This window comes from Rhinolophus sinicus, linkage group LG16, assembly GCF_036562045.2.
Source record: "Rhinolophus sinicus isolate RSC01 linkage group LG16, ASM3656204v1, whole genome shotgun sequence".
Classification (NCBI taxonomy): Eukaryota; Metazoa; Chordata; class Mammalia; order Chiroptera; family Rhinolophidae; genus Rhinolophus; species Rhinolophus sinicus.
The window spans coordinates 25,040,122-25,058,114 of NC_133765.1; the positions used below are offsets into that span (position 1 = coordinate 25,040,122).

The following is a 17,993-nucleotide window of genomic DNA, read 5'->3' on the forward strand; positions in this document are numbered from 1 at the left end:
AATTCACGTGATGCCTCCCACACAGAGTTTTGGTCCTTCTCAATGTTCTCTCCATTCCACACTTTCTTTGCACCCCTGCTCTAGCCCAGGCCGCCCCTCAGCCCCACACAGCCTTTCCTTCCTCCCTGCAGCCACTCTTGCTACTTCCCATCACCCTGCCCTTGTCCATTCCCCCAACACACACCCCTGTTCTCCGTGCCTGGAACATTCTTCTCTCTCTATCTTCCTTCCTACATCAATCACTCCGCATCTTTCGAGTCTCAAACATTCTCCTGAGTCCTCCCCACCCTACCTTCAGGTCTGGCCACAACGCACACACTCAGAGACCCCAGCACCACTCTTCTGGGCTCTGGGCCCAGCCAAAATCTGATATTTTCTAGACGATCATTCGATTAATCTCTCTCTCCCTCTAGACCCGTGAGCCCCAAAGGGCATCACCCGTTCTGTCCTGCTCACCTGGCACCCCAGGACTTAGCACAGTGCCTGGCACAGAGTGGACGGGCCATAACAATCAAGTTATGGGGCTTGGCTGAGTGGCGGTGGGGGTGGGATATAAAGGATGAGTTTGGGAAACCTCTGCCCAGATCGGCTGCTGCATGAGCCACCCTCAAGGCTGGCAGTGCCAGCTCATAAGAAAGAAGGGACCTGGAGTAAACTTAGCATGCCCCCCCCCCCATTTCCTGTCTACCCGGCTTCCTTCCTTATCATCAGAACTGAAGTCAGCAGTCTGGTTTCTTAGCAGTGCATCTTGCCAGACTAAGTGGTCCAGCTTTCTGAAACTCAGTTTTCCCTGCAATATAATGGGGGTAATTATTAGACCCACATCATGAGGTTGTTGTGAGGCCTGAATGAGTTTATGCAGATAAAGTGTTTGGCATGGGGCCAGGCATGCAGTCAGTGCCCAGTAAATGCCAGCTTCTTGCCCCCCAGCCATCTCTCTTTGTCCTAGAGCCCAGCTCTGCTGTGTCCTTCTCTCTGCAAAGAGGAGGCTGGGTTCAACTCTGTCACCCTCCCTAGGAACAATGTCTTCCCTCAGCAACCAGGAACCACAAGGGAGACTGGTGGGGACTTCCAGGCTGCAGGCCTGGTCAACAGAGGTGAGAGTTTGGGGCATGGGATTCCCCTAGAACCCCGCTGTGATCTCAAGGATGGTGTGACATAGAGGTTTGAACATGGCTTTCTGTTTGAGGCCTGGGTTCCAATCCTGGGTCCTCACGCATTCCCTAGGGTAGATGACTTCACCTCTCTGAGCCTCAGTTTCCTCTTCTGTGAAATGGGAGGGTCCCAGGGAGTTTAAGGGGACTCATGGAGATACTCCAGATATATTTGCTGAATGGATAAGTGGGGCCATTCAGGCACTGATTTTCAAGGACAAGGGGAGATCCAGGCAGGGTGAAGGTCGCAGTGGTGTGCAGCGGCCAGCCAATACCCGTCTCTGAAAGCCAATTGCCACATTTTCAGAATTATGTGAGCCAGTTGTTTTGTAAGTTAAATTACTCTGTTTTCCCCAAAATAAGACCTAGCTGGACAATCAGCTCTAATGTGTCTTTTGGAGCAAAAATTAATATAAGACCCGGTCTATATTATATTATATTATTACATTACATTACATTATGTTATAGTATATTATATTAAAGACCTGGTCTTATATTATAATAAAATAAGACCGGGTCTTATATTAATTTTTGCTCCAAAAGACACATTAGAGCTGATTGTCTGGCTAGGTCTTATTTTTGGGGAAACACGGTATATTACATTAAAAAACAAGGTCCTCAATACTCAAAACTCATCACTTCCTTTTTATTTTACTATTTTCTGCTATTATCTATACTCTTGAGATGACTTACATGTATTGTATCATCTACTATATGGATGGTTGGTTGCCCAAAACTGGCCGTGGGAATATTTACACCAAGGAAATAGACAAGCACTACAAATCATGGCCTGGGTACCAATCCACCCCAGGAGCCAGTTGTTAAACATTTACTAGCACTCCACTGTGTTTGGAGATGCATCCTGGCTCCACAGTCCTTCCTCTTTCATCCTTTAACTGCACAGAGGGAAGCTCCAGGCTGCCAATGACGCTAAGAGCTGACGGCGGGCGCCCCCTGGTGGCTGCTTTAAGCATCCCTCATCACTGATGCTCATCTAAATCCCGCACCTGGGAGAAATAGACAGGTGGAAAGTCAGGCACTCCCGGAGCCCTCAGGAGAAAGGGAGAGCTGCTCCTGCCCAGAAGGACGGGTTGACAAGAACCTGGGAGACTGTTCAGATGTCCCCCAAGTCTTTCAGCTTCTGGGTCCTCACTGCCATGATGTGGAGTCCTCCCGCTGGTTTTTCTCCCAAAGGGCAAGTGACTTATGTTGCTCCTAACACATCATGCCTCATTCTCCAGCATCAGTAGCCCTGGACCACAGTGGACACCGCTCTTCCACCAGGGCCCCCACCAAAGCATCTTGGACACACCTTCCTTGTGTGTCATATTTGTTCTACAGGTTCAGGGGAGGGGCAGGCATGCCTCCACTTCTCACTGACTCTTCCTGATGGCCTGTTGCCTGCCGCGTTCCCTGCCGCATTTCCCCAATTGCTCCTCTTTCCTCACCCCAGCCCCTCTCTCCTGAGCTGCACCCAGTACCTCCAGACTCAGTCCTCTCTTTGAGCTCCCTCTTGGCAGGTTATGTCCTGGAGTGGAAGGGTCCTTCACTTCCAAAGAGGCTTCTGGAGGTATTTTTCTAGAAGAGAAAAACAGTCTCCCCTGAGAGGATTTTTAGTTCTCTCTTAGAAGGTAGAACTCTTAAGCAGCAGTTTCCTTCTCCCTGAAGGAAAATGACTAAAAGGCACTGGGACGCAGAAGTTCAAGAGTTTAAATACCTGCTCAGCCACTGCCGGTGGACCAGTCTCTTTCTCCTCTGTAAGCCTTCACTTTCTGATCTTACCACTTAGGGTCAAAGTGGGTTTTGAACGTGGTCATGTATGCATGTGGTAAGTGTTGTTTAAATAGGTCCACGAACTGTCCTGATTTGCTGGGGCAGCAGAGTTTCCCACAATGTGAAACTTTCAATGCTAAAATCAGGAAAGTCTCAGGCACACCGGGACTTCTGGTCACCCAATACTTAAATCAGGCATCAGTAAACTTACAGAGCCTAATCCAGCCTGCCGCCTATTTATAAATAAAGTTTTATTAGAACTCAGCCAAACCCATTTACTTGTGATACATTGTCAATTACTGCATGTGTGCTGCTATATAAGGGTGGAGTTGAGAAGTTGCAGACCAGGTGGCCTGCAAAACCTAAATTTTTACTGTCTGGCCCTTTAGGAGAAAGTCTGCTGGCCCCAAACTTTAAATGACAGCTACTCCTGTGAGTTGCACAAAAGCCTGGTAGACAGACTGCAGCTGTGTTCGACTGTGTGACGAATGGGTGGGTACTGGGTTTTAAGGGGAGACAGGTTCCATGTGGAATGGAGAGGGGAGGGTGGGGGTCTGGGGAGGCTGGCATTGATGTTTAGAGGCGATTTTTGTCTGAGATGTGGGGGGAACCCAATTCTGTAGGCTGGAACTGGGTTGTGGGGGGCATGAAATAAAGTAGTCCCTGGAAGCCAGCCCCACTTTACCCCCCAAACAGCCGGAAAGCTTTCCCAGCTACTCAAGGATGTACCAAGATGCCCCCAGTGTTCCCGAGACAATACTGAAGTCAGCCTAACAGGCTGTGGGTCCTCAGTTGCTGAGTGTGAACAGCAAAGACCAACGCCACACACCTCCAGGAGGTAACTTGATACCTTGAAGCATCCAGCCAGTGTTTGTTTATCAAATATTTATTGAGTGCTTGCACTGTACCGGACCCCAGGCTAGGCAGTGGGATACTTCAGTGAACACGACAGAGCCCACCCTGCAATGGGGACACAGGGGAAGGCCAGAGAGGGCAGGATGAGGGTTACTCTGTCACTAGAAGGAAGCTCATTGGCAGTACACACAGTCTCAAAGAAGGGTGTCGCTTTGCGCTCTCCAAGCCTGTGCCAGCCCTCACAGGGTGACACCTCACCCTGGGCTCCCTGCAAAGGCATCCAAGAAAACTCCAGCTGCCCCCAAGGGAGCAGCAGCTGGAAATGGCCTCAGGAATGTACCCATCCCCAAAATGCATGCATGTGACCATGACAACCAGAAGACAATGGCGGTGGGGTGGGGCAAGGAACTCTGACTCTTCCCTGGTGCCTGGGTATGAAACTCCAGCAGCCAGGGCTGGGAGGAGGGACCTTGGCTGCTCAGGTCCTGTTGAAGCACTTGGGGGCCCTGCCCTAAAGATCCCATCCCTAGGGGGCTCTGACAAGGGCCAGACTTGTGGAATAGAGCCTGGAGGCAGTGGTGGCCCAGTGGGCTGCGGACAGAGCAAGGAGGCAGGGGGCCCTGCTCCAGGGGTTAGGCAGGGGGAGCTAAGGGAGGAAGCTGTGCAGCGTGAGGTCATCCCCCTCATGGTCCTCCCCAGGCTCCTCCTTTAGGCCGTGGCTCGTGGTGTGCAGGTTCCCGTTGGCTGTGGCGGTGGGCCCCTCGCCCCTGTCAGACAGCAGGGCTGAGATGCAGACCATCTCAGTGGGCGAGTAATTGCGCACGGGGTACATGTGGTTCTTGCGGGAGAGGCGGACAGCCAGCACCACGGTGCACACAAGAAAGATGGTGGCCACGAGTGCCAGGATGAGGATGGCCAACAGGCACTGCTTCACGGGGATGTTACCCAGGCCCCTTGTGGGGCTGGGGGCCACAGAGCTCTGCGGGGAGAGACCCTGACTCTTTCTCCATTGGTTGATGAAGCTGTCAGTCGAATTGCTGGCTGGCATAGTGGTGCCCCTGTGAGGATGAGAGAGCACACGAAGGGCTGTGGTTAGGCTGCTTGTGGTAGCAGGTGCTACAGATGGAGCCTTCGTGGTGGCTGGATCTGTGGACAGGGCCTCCATGGCTGCTGGCCCCGTGGACAGGGCCTCTGTGACAGTGGATTTCATAGTCAGCGCCTCTGTGGCTGCAGGTTCCGTGGTCAGTGCCTCAGTGGCTGCTGGTCCCATGGACAGGGCCTCCGTGACAGTGGATTTCATAGTCAGTGCCTCCGTGGCTGCAGGTTTTGTGGTCAGTGCCTCTGTGGCTGCTGGTCCTGTGGACAGGGCCTCCGTGACAGTGGATTTCATAGTCAGCGCCTCCCTGGCTGCGGGTTCTGTGGTCAGTGCCTCTGTGGCTGCTGGTCCTGTGGACAGGGCCTCCGTGACAATGGATTTCATAGTCAGTGCCTCCGTGGCTGCTGGTCCCGTGGACAGGGCCTCCATGAGAGTGGATTTCATGGACAGGGCCTCCGTGGCTGCTGGCACCATGGCTGGGGACTTTGTGGTAGACAGCTCTGTGGTTGGAGCCTCCTTTGTGGATGGAGCCACCATGGTGGGAGAGATTGTAGTGACCGGTTCTTTGGTCAGAGGGCCCGGTGTGACAGGAATCCCCTGTGTGGCCAGTTCTGTGCTCAGATTCCCAAAGGCCGTCCCTCCTGCATGCAAGCCAGCAGAGTCCTCTGTGGCTGGCCCCGGAGTACCAGGCCCTGCAGAATCTCTTTGCCCCAATTTTCCTATCATAGCCTGAAGCTCGGGGCTCAGGGACACAGCCCCTGTGCTAGTTTCAAGCATTTCTGGAGGGTCCGTCTGATAATCATCGTACATTTCAGTGACGTCCTCATCCATGGCCAACTGTCTCCGGCCCCGGGCAAGCAGGGGGCCTGGGGACTCCGTGGCTCCATTCTCCTGGGTCTCCCACAGCTGGAGGCTGCTGCCAGGGCCCAGCAGAGTCAGCAGCAGGACGACTTGCAGAGGCATGGCACCTGGAGGAAGACACGGACAGAGGGACATCAGGACAGCCTCACCCCTGGGCCTGCCAAGCACCCTCGACTGTGATCTGGGATGGCCACAGCTGGCTGTAGGGCCAGTCGGGGGCAGATACTTGGCTTTAGGCGTCTTCACGACCCAGTACATGCCTGGTGCACAGTAGGCCCTAAACAAATAGCAGCTATTACTATTTACCGACATGAATAAATCCATCCAGGAGGACCTCCAACTCCCTCTATGTGGTACATAGAAACTATTTGTCTCCCCATTCTTTTTGATGAAAGTTTTTTACTTGTGGACAAGACAATCCACTGGGGGTGTAGACAGAAAATATTAGAGCTTCTGCGGATATTAACTTCATGTCCCCCCTTCTTCATTTCTATTTTTGTATACACTTGTAGTATATCGAGTGTACAGTAGTAGTACTTGTGTACAAGTCATCAACAGACCCATGTACACATATTGTCCACTGAAGAGGTCCATGAGCAAAAGAGTTTGGAGACCACAGGTCTACGGGGCAAAGCTCCTCGTCTGGAGCCGTGAGGCCTCCTAGAGTCTGATCCTGACCCCTCGTTCTCACCACGTCCCTCTGTTCCACTTGCCCCACTCTCGGCTCCCATCCTGCACAGCCCTGGCCTATCCCTCCGAGTCTCCGTTTTTCACACCCTTTCTCAGTGTCTCAGCGTGGCCTGGCTGCCTTTGTCCATGTCCTCGTACGCAAAGGGGGTGACAGCACCTACCTCACAGACTGTGGTGAAGATGAAATGAGTGTTGCCCACCAAGCCCTTAGCACTTTGTTCCCGTCACAAGCTCCAGCGAGGGGTGGCTACTTTGGTTCTTTCAGTAAACCTATCCCATACGTCCTCCAGGGCCCAGAGCCATCAACGGTTCTATCCGGGACCAGGAGAAAATTCAAATCTTTTCAGAACATCCCTGCCCTCAGAAAGCTGACAGTCATTTCATTTGCCTGTGGACGGGGTCACTGTCCATTCCGGTATCACCTTCAGCCTCCAGACCAGGCAGCCAGAAAGGACAGTACCTCGCCTTTGGGCCATCTCACTGGTCTTTCTTCTTGACACTGTGAACACTCATGCTGTCATTTGTTTGTTTTTTAACCTCTCTCTCTCTCCTTACGCTCCTCCCGCCATTGGCTGGTGTTTGTAGGATTCAAAACCTTGCCCTAGAGAATCCTGCGATGAGTGACAGCTGTGTTTTAGGGCAGGATTCAGATATTCCTGGGTTCCTGAACACAATACCCTCCAGCGGTGTGCAAACCCTGACACAGCGCTGGGGCAGAGTGAGCCTGGATAATTTCCAGTGCCTTCCCTTACACTTCACGGGATTCGGAGCAGAGAGCATTTGCTCATCTCTCCTTGAGTGACTGTAACTTACTGGCCCCTCAGCTCCCAGCCTCTATCCTTCACGTTAGTGAGAATTATGGTGGCTTCTAAAATGCCAGTCTAATCATATCTGAAAATAATTTCTTAAACCAAACTTCATGATATTTGCACCAGACACTTTTGTCCCTCATGATTGTCCTCCTTTTACTGAGGAGGGATGAGGCTCAGAGAGGTGAAGGAACTGGCTCAAAGACACACAGCTGGCAAGTGGCAGAAATCCGATTTGAACCCAGTGAGGATTCAGGAAGGCTTTGTGAAGAGACCTGACCTAGCTGTGGGGGCAGAAGGAGCAAAGGCTTCTTGGAAGATGAGCTTAGCTTGCTGTGTTTGTGGCTAGGGTTGGGGCCCCAGTTGGGAGAGGAAGGGCAGAGTATGAATAAGGAAAACCTTGAGGCCACATTACCTAGAAAGGTCAGCCCCATATATACCGGGTGCCATGCAGGGCATATGGGGTCAGGCAAAAGGATATTTGAGTCTCAGCTCTGCCCCTTGCCAGATGCATGACCTTGACACAGAGTTTTGTCTTTCTGAGCCTCAGTTTTCTCATCTGTAAAATGGGGATAACAAACAGTACCAATCTCATAGGGCTGTTGAGAGGATGAGATTCAAAAGTTGAGGGCAATGAGATGATGGATTCAAAAGTTCCAAGATTACAGTAGGTGCTTAATAAATGTGTCACATACACATGTACACATTCTTTGCCCTCTAACCTGCCTTCAAGAGGCAGAGTTTCTTTGTACACAGGGTGGAGCTTCTACTTGGGGAAGAGCATATGGCCTAATCTTGGCTTTCCTTGGAGGGGCGGGGGAGCAGAGAAATTTAGGAGGAAGCCACCAGCTCAGAGACATATCTCATAATTACGAAAAGACTCACAACCCCGGTATCCCTCTCCCCGCCCCTTTCCCCCCAACTTGGGCAGTTCTCAGTTCCTGGAAGGCCAAGCCCTTAGCCACTTCCTGGAAGCGGAGAGGGAGGTGCAAAAACATTAAGGCCCAACCCACCACCAGTTCCTGGGTCTGGGAGGTATCTTGGCAAGTCAGGGCCCGACTTGCTGCAGCCTGGAGGCTGAGAAGACACCATGAATGGGACCAAGGTTTCCTGGCCCCAACATGGGCTCTCGTCCTTGCCTGCCCTCACCCCTCCACCCATCCCCAGTCCCCTGCATGCAGACGTAGCCTCGGGTGGACGAGAGACCACTTAGCAGCTGTCTGACCTTGAGCAGGTTACTTCGCCCTCTCTGAGCCTCGTTTCCTCATCTGTAAAATGAATGATGTGCTTCAAAGATTATAGTTGTGAGAATTGAATGGGATACTGCAGGGACGGTCCCCAATGCTGGCATCCAGCAGAGGGCATTTTCTGGGGGGGGCAGGGCTCTCTTTGTGGCTGTGGACAGAGGCACAGAGGAAAGGGAGACCTCAGACTCAGGGAGAATACAGAGACGGTGACCTCCCTACCTCCCCCATGGGCAGTTCGGGAAGCTGCGGGGTCCCATGTGAGAGCAGAGACCTCCCCATTTGTTGAAATAAAAGACAAGCAAACTGGGAAAGCTCCCGTCTCCCTACCTGGGCCTGTCTAGGGCGACCAGCTTGTCCTGGACTTCCACTGTGTCAGTGCTAAAAGTCCCTCATGCCCTTACCCCTCAGGCCCAGGCAAGCTGGCAGCTGGTCACCCACGCCTGGCGCCTGACATCCTGTGGGCTTCGAGGGGAAGGGGCCACAGACACAGCAGCCTCGCACCAACCAGACCACGGCTGAGCAGCCATCAGCCCATTTGACTCGGCTCCCACAGGTTCTGTGGCTCCAAGGAGGCCACACAGGTAGTTAGGAGAGGAGCGGAGTGTTAGCACCGTGTGTGGCAGGTCAGACGATAACTCTATTTCCTAAAATATGTTTATCATAATATAACAAACATTATGGGTTATAAAGCCCTCACTGAGGATGGACTAATGATCTCATCATATGGGGGACCTCATTTATCTTCATGCATACTGGCTGTTATGATTCCCATTATACAGATTAGGAAAGCGAGGCTTAGAGCAGTGACATCACTTCCTCCGGTCCCCACCTTTCACCTCAGATGGCGGGAAAACAGCTGAGCAGGGCTCTGACACTGCCTCATCCTGTTTGTCTACTGCTTTACTGCTTGCTTAATGGACAAGGTCAGGCACTGCCCATTTCCTGTCTTTCCCCCTAAAACCAGGTTGCTTCTGCTCCCAGCCCCACCTGGGCGTGGGGGGGTGGGGGACTGTGCTGCAGGAAGGCCCACATCCCAGCTCCAATGTGGTCACCCTGGGCTGCTCAGAAAAGATGCCGATGGGGCACTAAGAAATCAAAAGATCTTCAAATCCACAATTAAGTCAAACCGAGGCCCAGGTGCCCCGCCCATCCCCCCAACGCCCCAGATCCCTGTGCAGATCTAAGTCCTGGTGAACAGGACAGGCCCTGGCCCAACTCCAGAGCAAATCCAGTATCAAACCAGATCCAGTCCCCGCTCTGTGGCTTACGAGCTGTGTGACCTTGGGCAACTGAACTCACCTCTCTGAGCCACAGGTTCCTGGCTGGAACACAAGGACAATGGTAGCACCTACAGCTGATGGGGTTGTTGTGGCTTGAAGCGAGCTGGTTCAGGCTGCATGTTTAAGCACACAGTAAGTGCTCAATAAAGGTCAGCTGTTATCATTATTATTCTGCATGTAGGGCCATGTCCCTGCAAAAGCCCCAACTCTGAGACAGCTTTGACATACCTCTGACACTGTCGGCCAGAAAGGGCTGGAAACGTGTCTCCATGGCAAACCCTGGGCACTGCGCATAACCTCAGCCTGCTCTGGTTCATAAACCATGTGTTTCCAGTGTAGACGTGTGCCAGGCGCTGGTCTAAGAGCTATACATGAATTATTAGCTCATTCGAGCCCCACAACCTGAAGCAGCTGATTCTCCCCTCTGAGCCTTGTGTTTCTCATCTGTAAAAAGGGGGCACAACGTTCTCAGATGATTCCCAGCCCCTTTGAAAGCCCTGATCCTTCTGGCGGAGTCTCCCAGGAGGCATTGAGCCTGGCAGCCCAGCCCCTTCCCCATCTGGGTTTCGCTAGACCCTGGCTGCTATCCAAGCCTGGGGAGGGAGGCATCTGCCACTTAGGGTGTGGCTAGCCCGGGAAACCCTCGGAGGAAGCCACTCTGGGGCCTGGGGCCAGGCAACCACCTCTTAAGGCCCCATCCCAGGGACCTTGAGAGGTCTGACCCAGGGAACTAAAAGTCAGAGATGGGAGAGGGAAGAAAACAAGAGTGTCCAAGAGGGAGGAAGAGAATTCCAGACAACTAGAGCCCTAGTCCTTATCTGTGCGTGGGTGTGTGTGTGCAAGGGGAACTGCTTTAGCCACAAGCCCCCCCCATTCTCCTTTTTGCCTCTAAAGTACCCCAAATAAAAATTAATAAGAGTATTCTAATTATTATTATTTTCTCTTTTTAGCATACTAGCAATAGTATCCTAATTCTAACATTTTAATAATTTGCTATCGACTAGTGCCATTTCCTCAATCTTTTAAAAAAGTGTGAAGAACGCAGCTTTGGAAATGTTATTTTCATGGACCCATAACTCATGCGGCTTCAAGACAAATCCTACACCGACTCCTAGGAATTGCCCTGACCTAACCCGAGCTCTGTTCCTGAGCCAATCCCTTCACCCGTCTGGGTCGCAGTGTCCCACCCATGAAAGCAGAGTAGAGTGATTTTTAGAGAAACGCTCCTGATTTCTCTAACTTTTTGAATTCAGAATTCTCCCAAGCCAGCAGATGCTGGCAAACCTGCTGGGAAGGACAGGATGAAAGTGGACGAGAGCAGGATCTGGAAGAGACAGCAGAACAGGGCCACGGATTCCAGGCAGACATTAGTCCCGAGCCCCGGAACTTTAGTCTGCCCTCCCCAGGGACTGCAGCTCAGGGCCTGCCCTTAGCTGTCAGGCAGGACGGCTGGTCCCTTGGGCACCCCTACCACTCCCTGTGGTTTTGCAAGCCAGCACTTACCGTGCTCAGCAGAGCATGGGACAGCTGCCTCATGGGCCCAGGAGAAGTGGCTTCTCTGTTTTAGCGACAAGGTGCCAGCCCACGCTAACCGGACACTGCTATGTCACCCGCAGCCGTGGTCCAGGCCTTGACAACCCCCAACGGTTGTGTATGAAAGAAGGAAGTGTGCATGTGGTTACTCAGACAGGGCCACGTGATGGCCCACATCTCCTTGTTTGTGACAGCGCTTCGGTGACGCTGTTGATTGGGACGGGGGTATCACTCTTGGGTTCCGGTAACCATGAAAACACCAAGAACTACATGGAAACTTTCTGGGGAACAGTGGTTGAGAGGGCCCAAAGTGAAAAAGGCCACAGCATTACTCTACAGGTGATAGAGAGTGGGGGTGAGAGGGGACCCCGCCCTGGAAGGAAGGGAGTAACCAGATGCAGAGAAGGATGTTTTTTTTTTTGCTTCTTGCCCAGGAACAGAGTGGTGGGCGAAAACACAACACAACAGACCTTCCTGAGCTTTGCAAATACGATGTAGTCATTCTTTGAAATCCAAACGTTCTCTCTGAGTAAACAGGTGGTCCTTTCTGCTGCAACCAAGACCCGCTCTGAGGAGCTAGATTGCAAATTCCAAGAGGGCAACACCTGCCTAGTTTCTCTCCCTGTCTAAATGTTCATTTAGCCAACTTGGGCATTCCAGGCTGCATGTGCCAACATCCAAAGGCAAGCAATTTCAGACTCCGGCCCTCCTGTAGCTCATCGCGTGGAGAAGCTGGCAAGTGAACAGACCATGAAGACATAGTGCGGTAACAGCACCCGTGGTGAGCCAGGGAGGGGTCCCTAACCCACCCTGGGTGGGGGAGGGGGCGTCAGGAGACTCTTTCAGGGAGAAGTGGCACTTGAGACGACAAGCAGAGTGGGCTGGGTGGGCAGCCCAGACAGAGAGCCAGGCATGGGCAAAGGCTGGGAGGCCGAGGAACGCAACAGAGCTTTCAAGGAAGTGGAGGAAGGGGCATTTCCCAGGGTCTGGCCTGTGCTGCAAAAAGTGGGGCTCAAGACACGTGCAGAGAGGCTTACACACTGCTTTGCTCAGAGATTGTTTCCAAATGAAAACTGGAGACCTGGTGGTTCTTACACAGACGTACCTCGTTTTATGGCGCTTCGTTTGCTTTTCTTTTTTTTTTAATTGTTCTTCACAGATATTGCAGGGGTTTTAGTTTAATGAAGGTTCGTGGCAACCGTGTAGAGCAAATTTATCGGTGCCATTTTTTTTCTTCCAACAGCGTTTGCTCACTTCGTGTCTGTGTGTCACATTTTGGTCCTTCCGGCAATATTTCAAACTTTCCCATTATTATTATATTTGACATGATGATCTGTGACCATTCATCTTTGAGAAATCGCTGGTGAAAGTCTTCAGTGTGGCAAACGTCCCCGTCATCTTATCTTAAGGAATTGCTACGGCCACCCTAACCTTCAGCCTCCACCTGATCAGTCAGCAGCCACCGACATCGAGGTAAGCCCCTTTCCACCAGTGAAAAGCTCACGGCTCGCTGAAGGCTCAGGTGATGGGTAGCACCTTTTTTTATAGCAGTATTTTAAAATTAAGGCATGCGCATTGTTTTTGAGACCGAATGCGATGGCACACTCCATAGACTACACTGTAGTGTAAACAGAACTTTCATATGTCCCGGGAAACCAAAACGTTCGTGTGATTTGCTTGCCGCGGGGTCTGGAAAGGAACCTGAAGTAAGGGAACCCCAAGTAATGGAACCTGAAGTATCCCCGAGGCGTGCCTGTACTGGGAAAGCTCCTAAATGATTATCCACGTACGAACTGCGCTCTTGCTGACGTTAGCTGCTGGAGGGCAGTGCTTGCTGCTGCCCGGTGGTCATGTTCACACCAGCCCCGGCTCCCACCTCTCCACCCCCCCCACCCCACCGGTGCACACCGGGTCCAGCTGCATCACCCCTGTCTGTCCAGCGGTGCTTGTGCGGTGGCCTGTTTGGTTGATTTTTCGCTCCTTTGTTGGTGTAGCTGGGGGAGGCGTGGCGAGGGGAGCTGTTCACACCAGTGACGAGAATGGCTCTAAAACACCTTAGTACCACAGAGACAAAGAGAGGAAGCAGCAGGCGGCCAAAGCCAGCAAAGCTTAGCCTCCCGTCTGGTATTCACCAGGCATAAGCTGGTCAACTACGCATTCAGTTAAGGAAAATAAGGGGTGAAAAAACCACTTGTGGAATCCTGGAAATACGTGGCTGGGCAAGGCCTGTGTGACAGGCTAGCTAGGTAGAGCTGAGATCCGATCATCCATTTGTAATTCGCTGTGGCCCTGCCCCAACATGACGTCCACTCCCTGCAGGGCCATTTCCCTGAAAATGGGGGCGACTGCAGGAAAACTGGGGGTGACATCTGTCACAGAATCACACCTGTCTTACCAAGTGGCCGTTATCCCACCACAAAGCTGAGACTCAGGGAAGGACCCACATCGGCCAGACCACAAAGCCCACACTTCCTCCCAAACCAGAGTCCAGCTGGCTGTGCAGCCGCGTTTGACAGCCTGTTTCTTCAGGACAGTGGTTTTCAATCTACCCGCCAGCCATGGAACCTTTTGTTTAAATGAAAGCGAAGGTCTCACAAAATAGAGAACAGAGCTGCTCTAACGATAGGCCCAGCCCTGAAGGGCCCAACTACCTGACCCCTCCTTCCCTCCATGCATCCTGAGTCAAGGGAGGGCTCACAGATTGAGATTTGCCTATTTAAATCATTTTAAGGGGAAATGGCCACCCTGGGGCCACCGCAACTGGGACGCAATTCCCCTTCTCAAATGGGAACAGAACTTCCGTGGGTTTCCATGCAGCCCCGATTCTGGCTATCAATCTGGGCAGCCGTAGGAGGAGGCTTCTGGGGTGGGACCCTGAAGGGTGAAGCTGTTTCTCCTGAGGGAAAGAGAACAGGGTTCCCCAGAGCTCACGGGGTCAGTGTGGGCGCTTGAGGGTGGCCAGCGCAGGGGCTGGTCCCAGACCTGGAAGGCCAGAGGGCAATCAAACCTGGAAACCTCCAGACTCAGATTTTCCAAGAATGGTAGCAGCTGAAGGAACCCGCCTCCACCAGCCTCCCTGAGCACCAGGCCTGGGCTTGGCCCTTGCAGTGCAGAATGAAGGCTTGGGATCTCAGATCTCAAGGGGCTCTGATGGAGACAGACCTGAATGGGGGAAGTCAACTCACCTCAACCTGGCTTATGTGGCAGTAGGATCCCTGGGGTACCTCATGGAATTTAAAGTTAGACATGCAGCTGGACCTTAGGCATAGATTTAGGGAGTGAAAGGGACCCCGACGCCCTTTCTCCATCACTGCGCACCTGCTCTGCCTGCTAGCTCCCCGGCTTCCCCAGCTCCCAGGCCCCTGTACACAAACTCAGATTTGACACACTGGAGTGGACTCCAAGGGGCTCATGGGCCCAGCCTGGGGTCAGCTGTGGTCAGGGGAGGGCTGTATTCTGGAAGCAAAGTCCTGTCACACAGACAACCCAATAGGTACCCTCATCCCAGATGTCTCTATTTTTAATTCATTTGTTCAACAAAATCTTTATTGGGCCAGATCCTGAGGCTACCACAATGAATGAAAACAAGTGCCTGTCCTCATGGAGTTTGTGTTCAATTCAGGGGACAAAAACTCAATGAGTGAATAGATCCGGTGGCAATAAGGTGTTACGGGGAAGATGGCAGGGGAGGGATTCCTGCAGATACCGGAGGTGGAGGAAGGAGGCGTGGCTCAGAGAAAACACATGCAAAGGCTCAGAGGCAGGCCCCCTGAACACGGGGCATCGGGAGGTTGGGGAGGCTCCAGGGACAGGTCGCCTCTGCCAGTGTGAGGATTTTAGCTTTTACTCTGAGTGGGATGAAAAGCCATGGAGGGTTTTGAATCTAATTATAGGGGTCAGCAAGATTTTCTTTAAAAGCCAGACAGTAAGTATTTTAGGCTTTGTGGCCATAGGTCTCTGTTGGGACTACCCCCCTTGGCTAACGTAGAAAGGCAGCCATAGGGGAGGCCAGATGGCTCAGTGGTTAGAGCACAGTGCTCATAACATCAAGGTCGCTGGTTCGATTCCCACATGGGCCAGTGAGCTGCGCCCCCCCCCACTAGATTGAAACGACTTGCCATGGAGCTGATGGGTCCTGGAAAAACATAGTTCCCCAATATTCCCCAGTTAAAAAAAAAAGCAGCCATACATAATCCTTAAACAAATGGGTGTGGTTGTATTTATGGACACTGAAATTTGAATTTCATGTAATTTTTACTTGTCACTGTTCTTTTGGGTTTTCTCCTACCATTTAAATTGTAAAAAACTATTATGAGCTTGTGGGCTACACAGAAACTTCCAGCGGGCTAGGTTTGGCCTATGAACTTAGTTTGCACACCCCTGCCTCAATACCTTAAAAGGTTACTCTAGCTGCTGTGTTAGGACTAAAGCAGGGGACAACAGGAAGCTTGGTTTGGAAGTTGTGATGGTTAACTTCATGTCACTTTCATTGGGCCCCACAGTGCCCAGATATTTGGTCAAACATTACTTTGGGGTGTCTGTGGGGTGTTTCTGGAAGAGATTAACATTTGAATCAGTAGCCTGAGGAAAGCAAATTGCCCTCCCCAGTGTGGGTGGGCCTCATCCAATCAGTTGAAAGCCAGAGCAGAACCAAAAAGCTAAGTGAGAAGAACTCCTTTGTGTTTTTTCTTTCTTGCTGCCTTTGGACTTGAACTGAAACATCAGCTCTCTTGGGTCTCCAGCTTGCTGCCTGGAGATCTCAGGACTTGTTGGCCTCCATCATCGTGAGAGCCAATTCTTTATAATGCATCTTTGTCTCTCTCTGTCCGTATCCATCCTATTGGTTCTGTTTCTCTGTAGAATGCTAACGCAGGAGCTTAGTCCACCTCAGAGATGAGGTGGGCACAAGCTAGTGGGGTAACAGTGGAGGTGTGAGAAGTAGCTAGAATATGGCTGTGTTTTGAAGCTGGAGCCAACAGGAAGAGCTGACAGCCTGTGTGGGATATAAGAGGAGACAGGAGTCAGGCAGCGTGGGAGGCAGGGGGCAAGGGAGCGCTCATACAAGAGGCTGGAGAGTATGGATTTGTGTCTCCCTCAGAGCTTGACAGATTCTGTTTGAGAAGACATCCCTCTGGAAGCAAAGAAGGGACCAGAAGGGTGGAGGTAGAGGAATCAGTTCAAACAATGGTCTTGTCTCTACAAGGTTTCTGGCAGGTGCCCAGTGCCCATATAGGAACCCCACCGAGCCATCTTTGGTGACATTCTGCTCCACTGCCTCTGGTAGAAACTGGCCAGAAGGATGAGAACTCCTGTGTCATTTTGGAACTGTAGTTGAGGGAGGCAGTAAGTAGCTCAGGCATTTAACTAGGAGGGGCTTTGTCACCTACAACCCAAAGAGCATCTCAGCACGGAAACGAACCTGCAACAACTTCCTGTTATTTACGGGGCAACTTCCCAGTTCTCAGGCTGTCCCTACAGCCCCAAAGCTTGGATTTTGTTGCTGAAACCCCGATGGTGGACATCTCGGCCATCAGGGCACTGAACCCCAACACGTCTCCTTGCTGGACCACTTGGCCGTTTGCTCCACTACAATTTCCTCCAGGAGTTTTACCCTCTCACTGTAAAAATGTTTACCCAGCGAATGTTAAGATAAACAGAACTGTGTCTAGGGGGGAGATATTAGAAAGGAGTAACGAGACAGCAGGGCTATAAGGAAGTGAACTCTGCCGCTGGGGACCCGAGAGGCACCTGGTGGAGGGGGCAACCTACCCCCTCAGCTTCCACAGCACCGGGGGCGGGAGGCAGGGGTGGGGGGCAGGATCCCTTTAACTGCAATCTATTTGCATCCAGGCTGGCAGTGAAGGTGGGGAAGGCGCCTTATTTGGATTTGAAGCCCTAGCACGTGCGAGCACACAGCACCTGGTACCAGGCGAGACCCTTGCTCTTCCCTTTTGAAAACACCTATGACTGCTTGTCTCTTTCAGCCCAGTGCCTTCCCTACACCCGCCAATTGCCTGCTGGGATCTTGTCTGAATCATTTCTCCCCAGTGCTGTTCCAAACCCACCATTATCTTTCCCCCCCAAATTCACTTAGTCTTTGAGACATGAATAAGCCTCCATTAACAAAAAAGAAAATCGAAGCACCTAGTGGTCAGTCCCCAAACTCCATAGTGCGTGGATTCCTTTCAGTAACAGAAAGACCTGTCTACTTGCTTTCCAACTGTCTTCTGACCTGAGTTAACTTCTTTTCTTCTGACCCCAGGCTCCCTGGGCAATGGATTCACAGTGCTTTCCAAGGACCTTTACCATGAAGTCTGTCGCGTGAGTTGCATTTCTCACCCAAACACTCCCTCCACTCAACATATAGTAACCCAAGCTCTTAAAAACCAGTTCTGGGCGGCAGTTTGCCCAGTGGTTAGAGCGCAGTGCTCATAACACCAAGGTCACCGGTTCGATTCCCACATGGGCCAGTGAGCTGCACCCTCCGTAACTAGATTGAAAACAACGACTTTGCTAGGAACTGATGGGTCCTGGAAAAAAACACTGTTCCCCAATAAAAATTAAAATTTAAAAAAAAATCAGCTCTTACTGTTTCATTTCCATGCAATAAAGTGAAACGACAACAAATTTCAAAGGTCCCACCAGCCTCTCTAAAACCACCTTCCTCCACATGTCAAGCAATGTAACAAACACAG

The 17,993-nt window shown here is 51.7% G+C and overlaps 1 protein-coding gene and 1 long non-coding RNA gene across 4 annotated transcripts; one reads left to right on the forward strand and one right to left on the reverse strand.

The window, feature by feature from the left end:
- Positions 1 to 3,797: 3,797 nt before the first annotated feature.
- On the reverse strand, positions 3,798 to 11,425 carry SELPLG (selectin P ligand). Of its 3 annotated transcripts, XM_074321377.1 has the most exons (4): positions 11,269 to 11,424; positions 9,994 to 10,209; positions 9,785 to 9,878; positions 3,798 to 5,846 (listed from the first exon to the last, which is right to left on the reverse strand). In XM_074321377.1, exon 4 carries the CDS (start codon positions 5,839 to 5,841, stop codon positions 4,429 to 4,431), a length of 1,413 nt encoding a protein of 470 aa, XP_074177478.1. In that variant the 5' UTR covers positions 5,842 to 5,846; positions 9,785 to 9,878; positions 9,994 to 10,209; positions 11,269 to 11,424; the 3' UTR covers positions 3,798 to 4,428. The 3 variants fall into 3 exon arrangements, with proteins under 3 accessions (XP_074177478.1, XP_019613088.2, XP_019613089.2); XM_019757529.2 differs by lacking the exon at positions 9,785 to 9,878; XM_019757530.2 differs by lacking the exons at positions 9,785 to 9,878; positions 9,994 to 10,209 and having other exon boundaries at positions 11,269 to 11,425.
- A 222-nt stretch (positions 11,426 to 11,647) lies between these two features.
- Positions 11,648 to 17,699, forward strand: LOC141569171 (uncharacterized). Its single transcript, XR_012492618.1, has 3 exons — positions 11,648 to 12,079; positions 12,542 to 12,771; positions 17,561 to 17,699. It is a non-coding gene; the product is annotated as an uncharacterized LOC141569171 (long non-coding RNA).
- The last annotated feature ends 294 nt before the right edge of the window (positions 17,700 to 17,993 follow it).

What these genes read in the sequence shown, in the direction of transcription:
- SELPLG (XM_019757529.2), bottom strand. Translation starts at nt 10,036, where the DNA reads ATGGAGACACGTTTCCAGCCCTTTCTGGCCGACAGTGTCAGAG. An exon ending in TCTGGCCGACAGTGTCAGAG is followed by an intron (nt 5,847 to 9,993) that starts GTATGTCAAAGC and finishes GTCTTCCTCCAG; the next exon opens with GTGCCATGCCTCTGCAAGTC.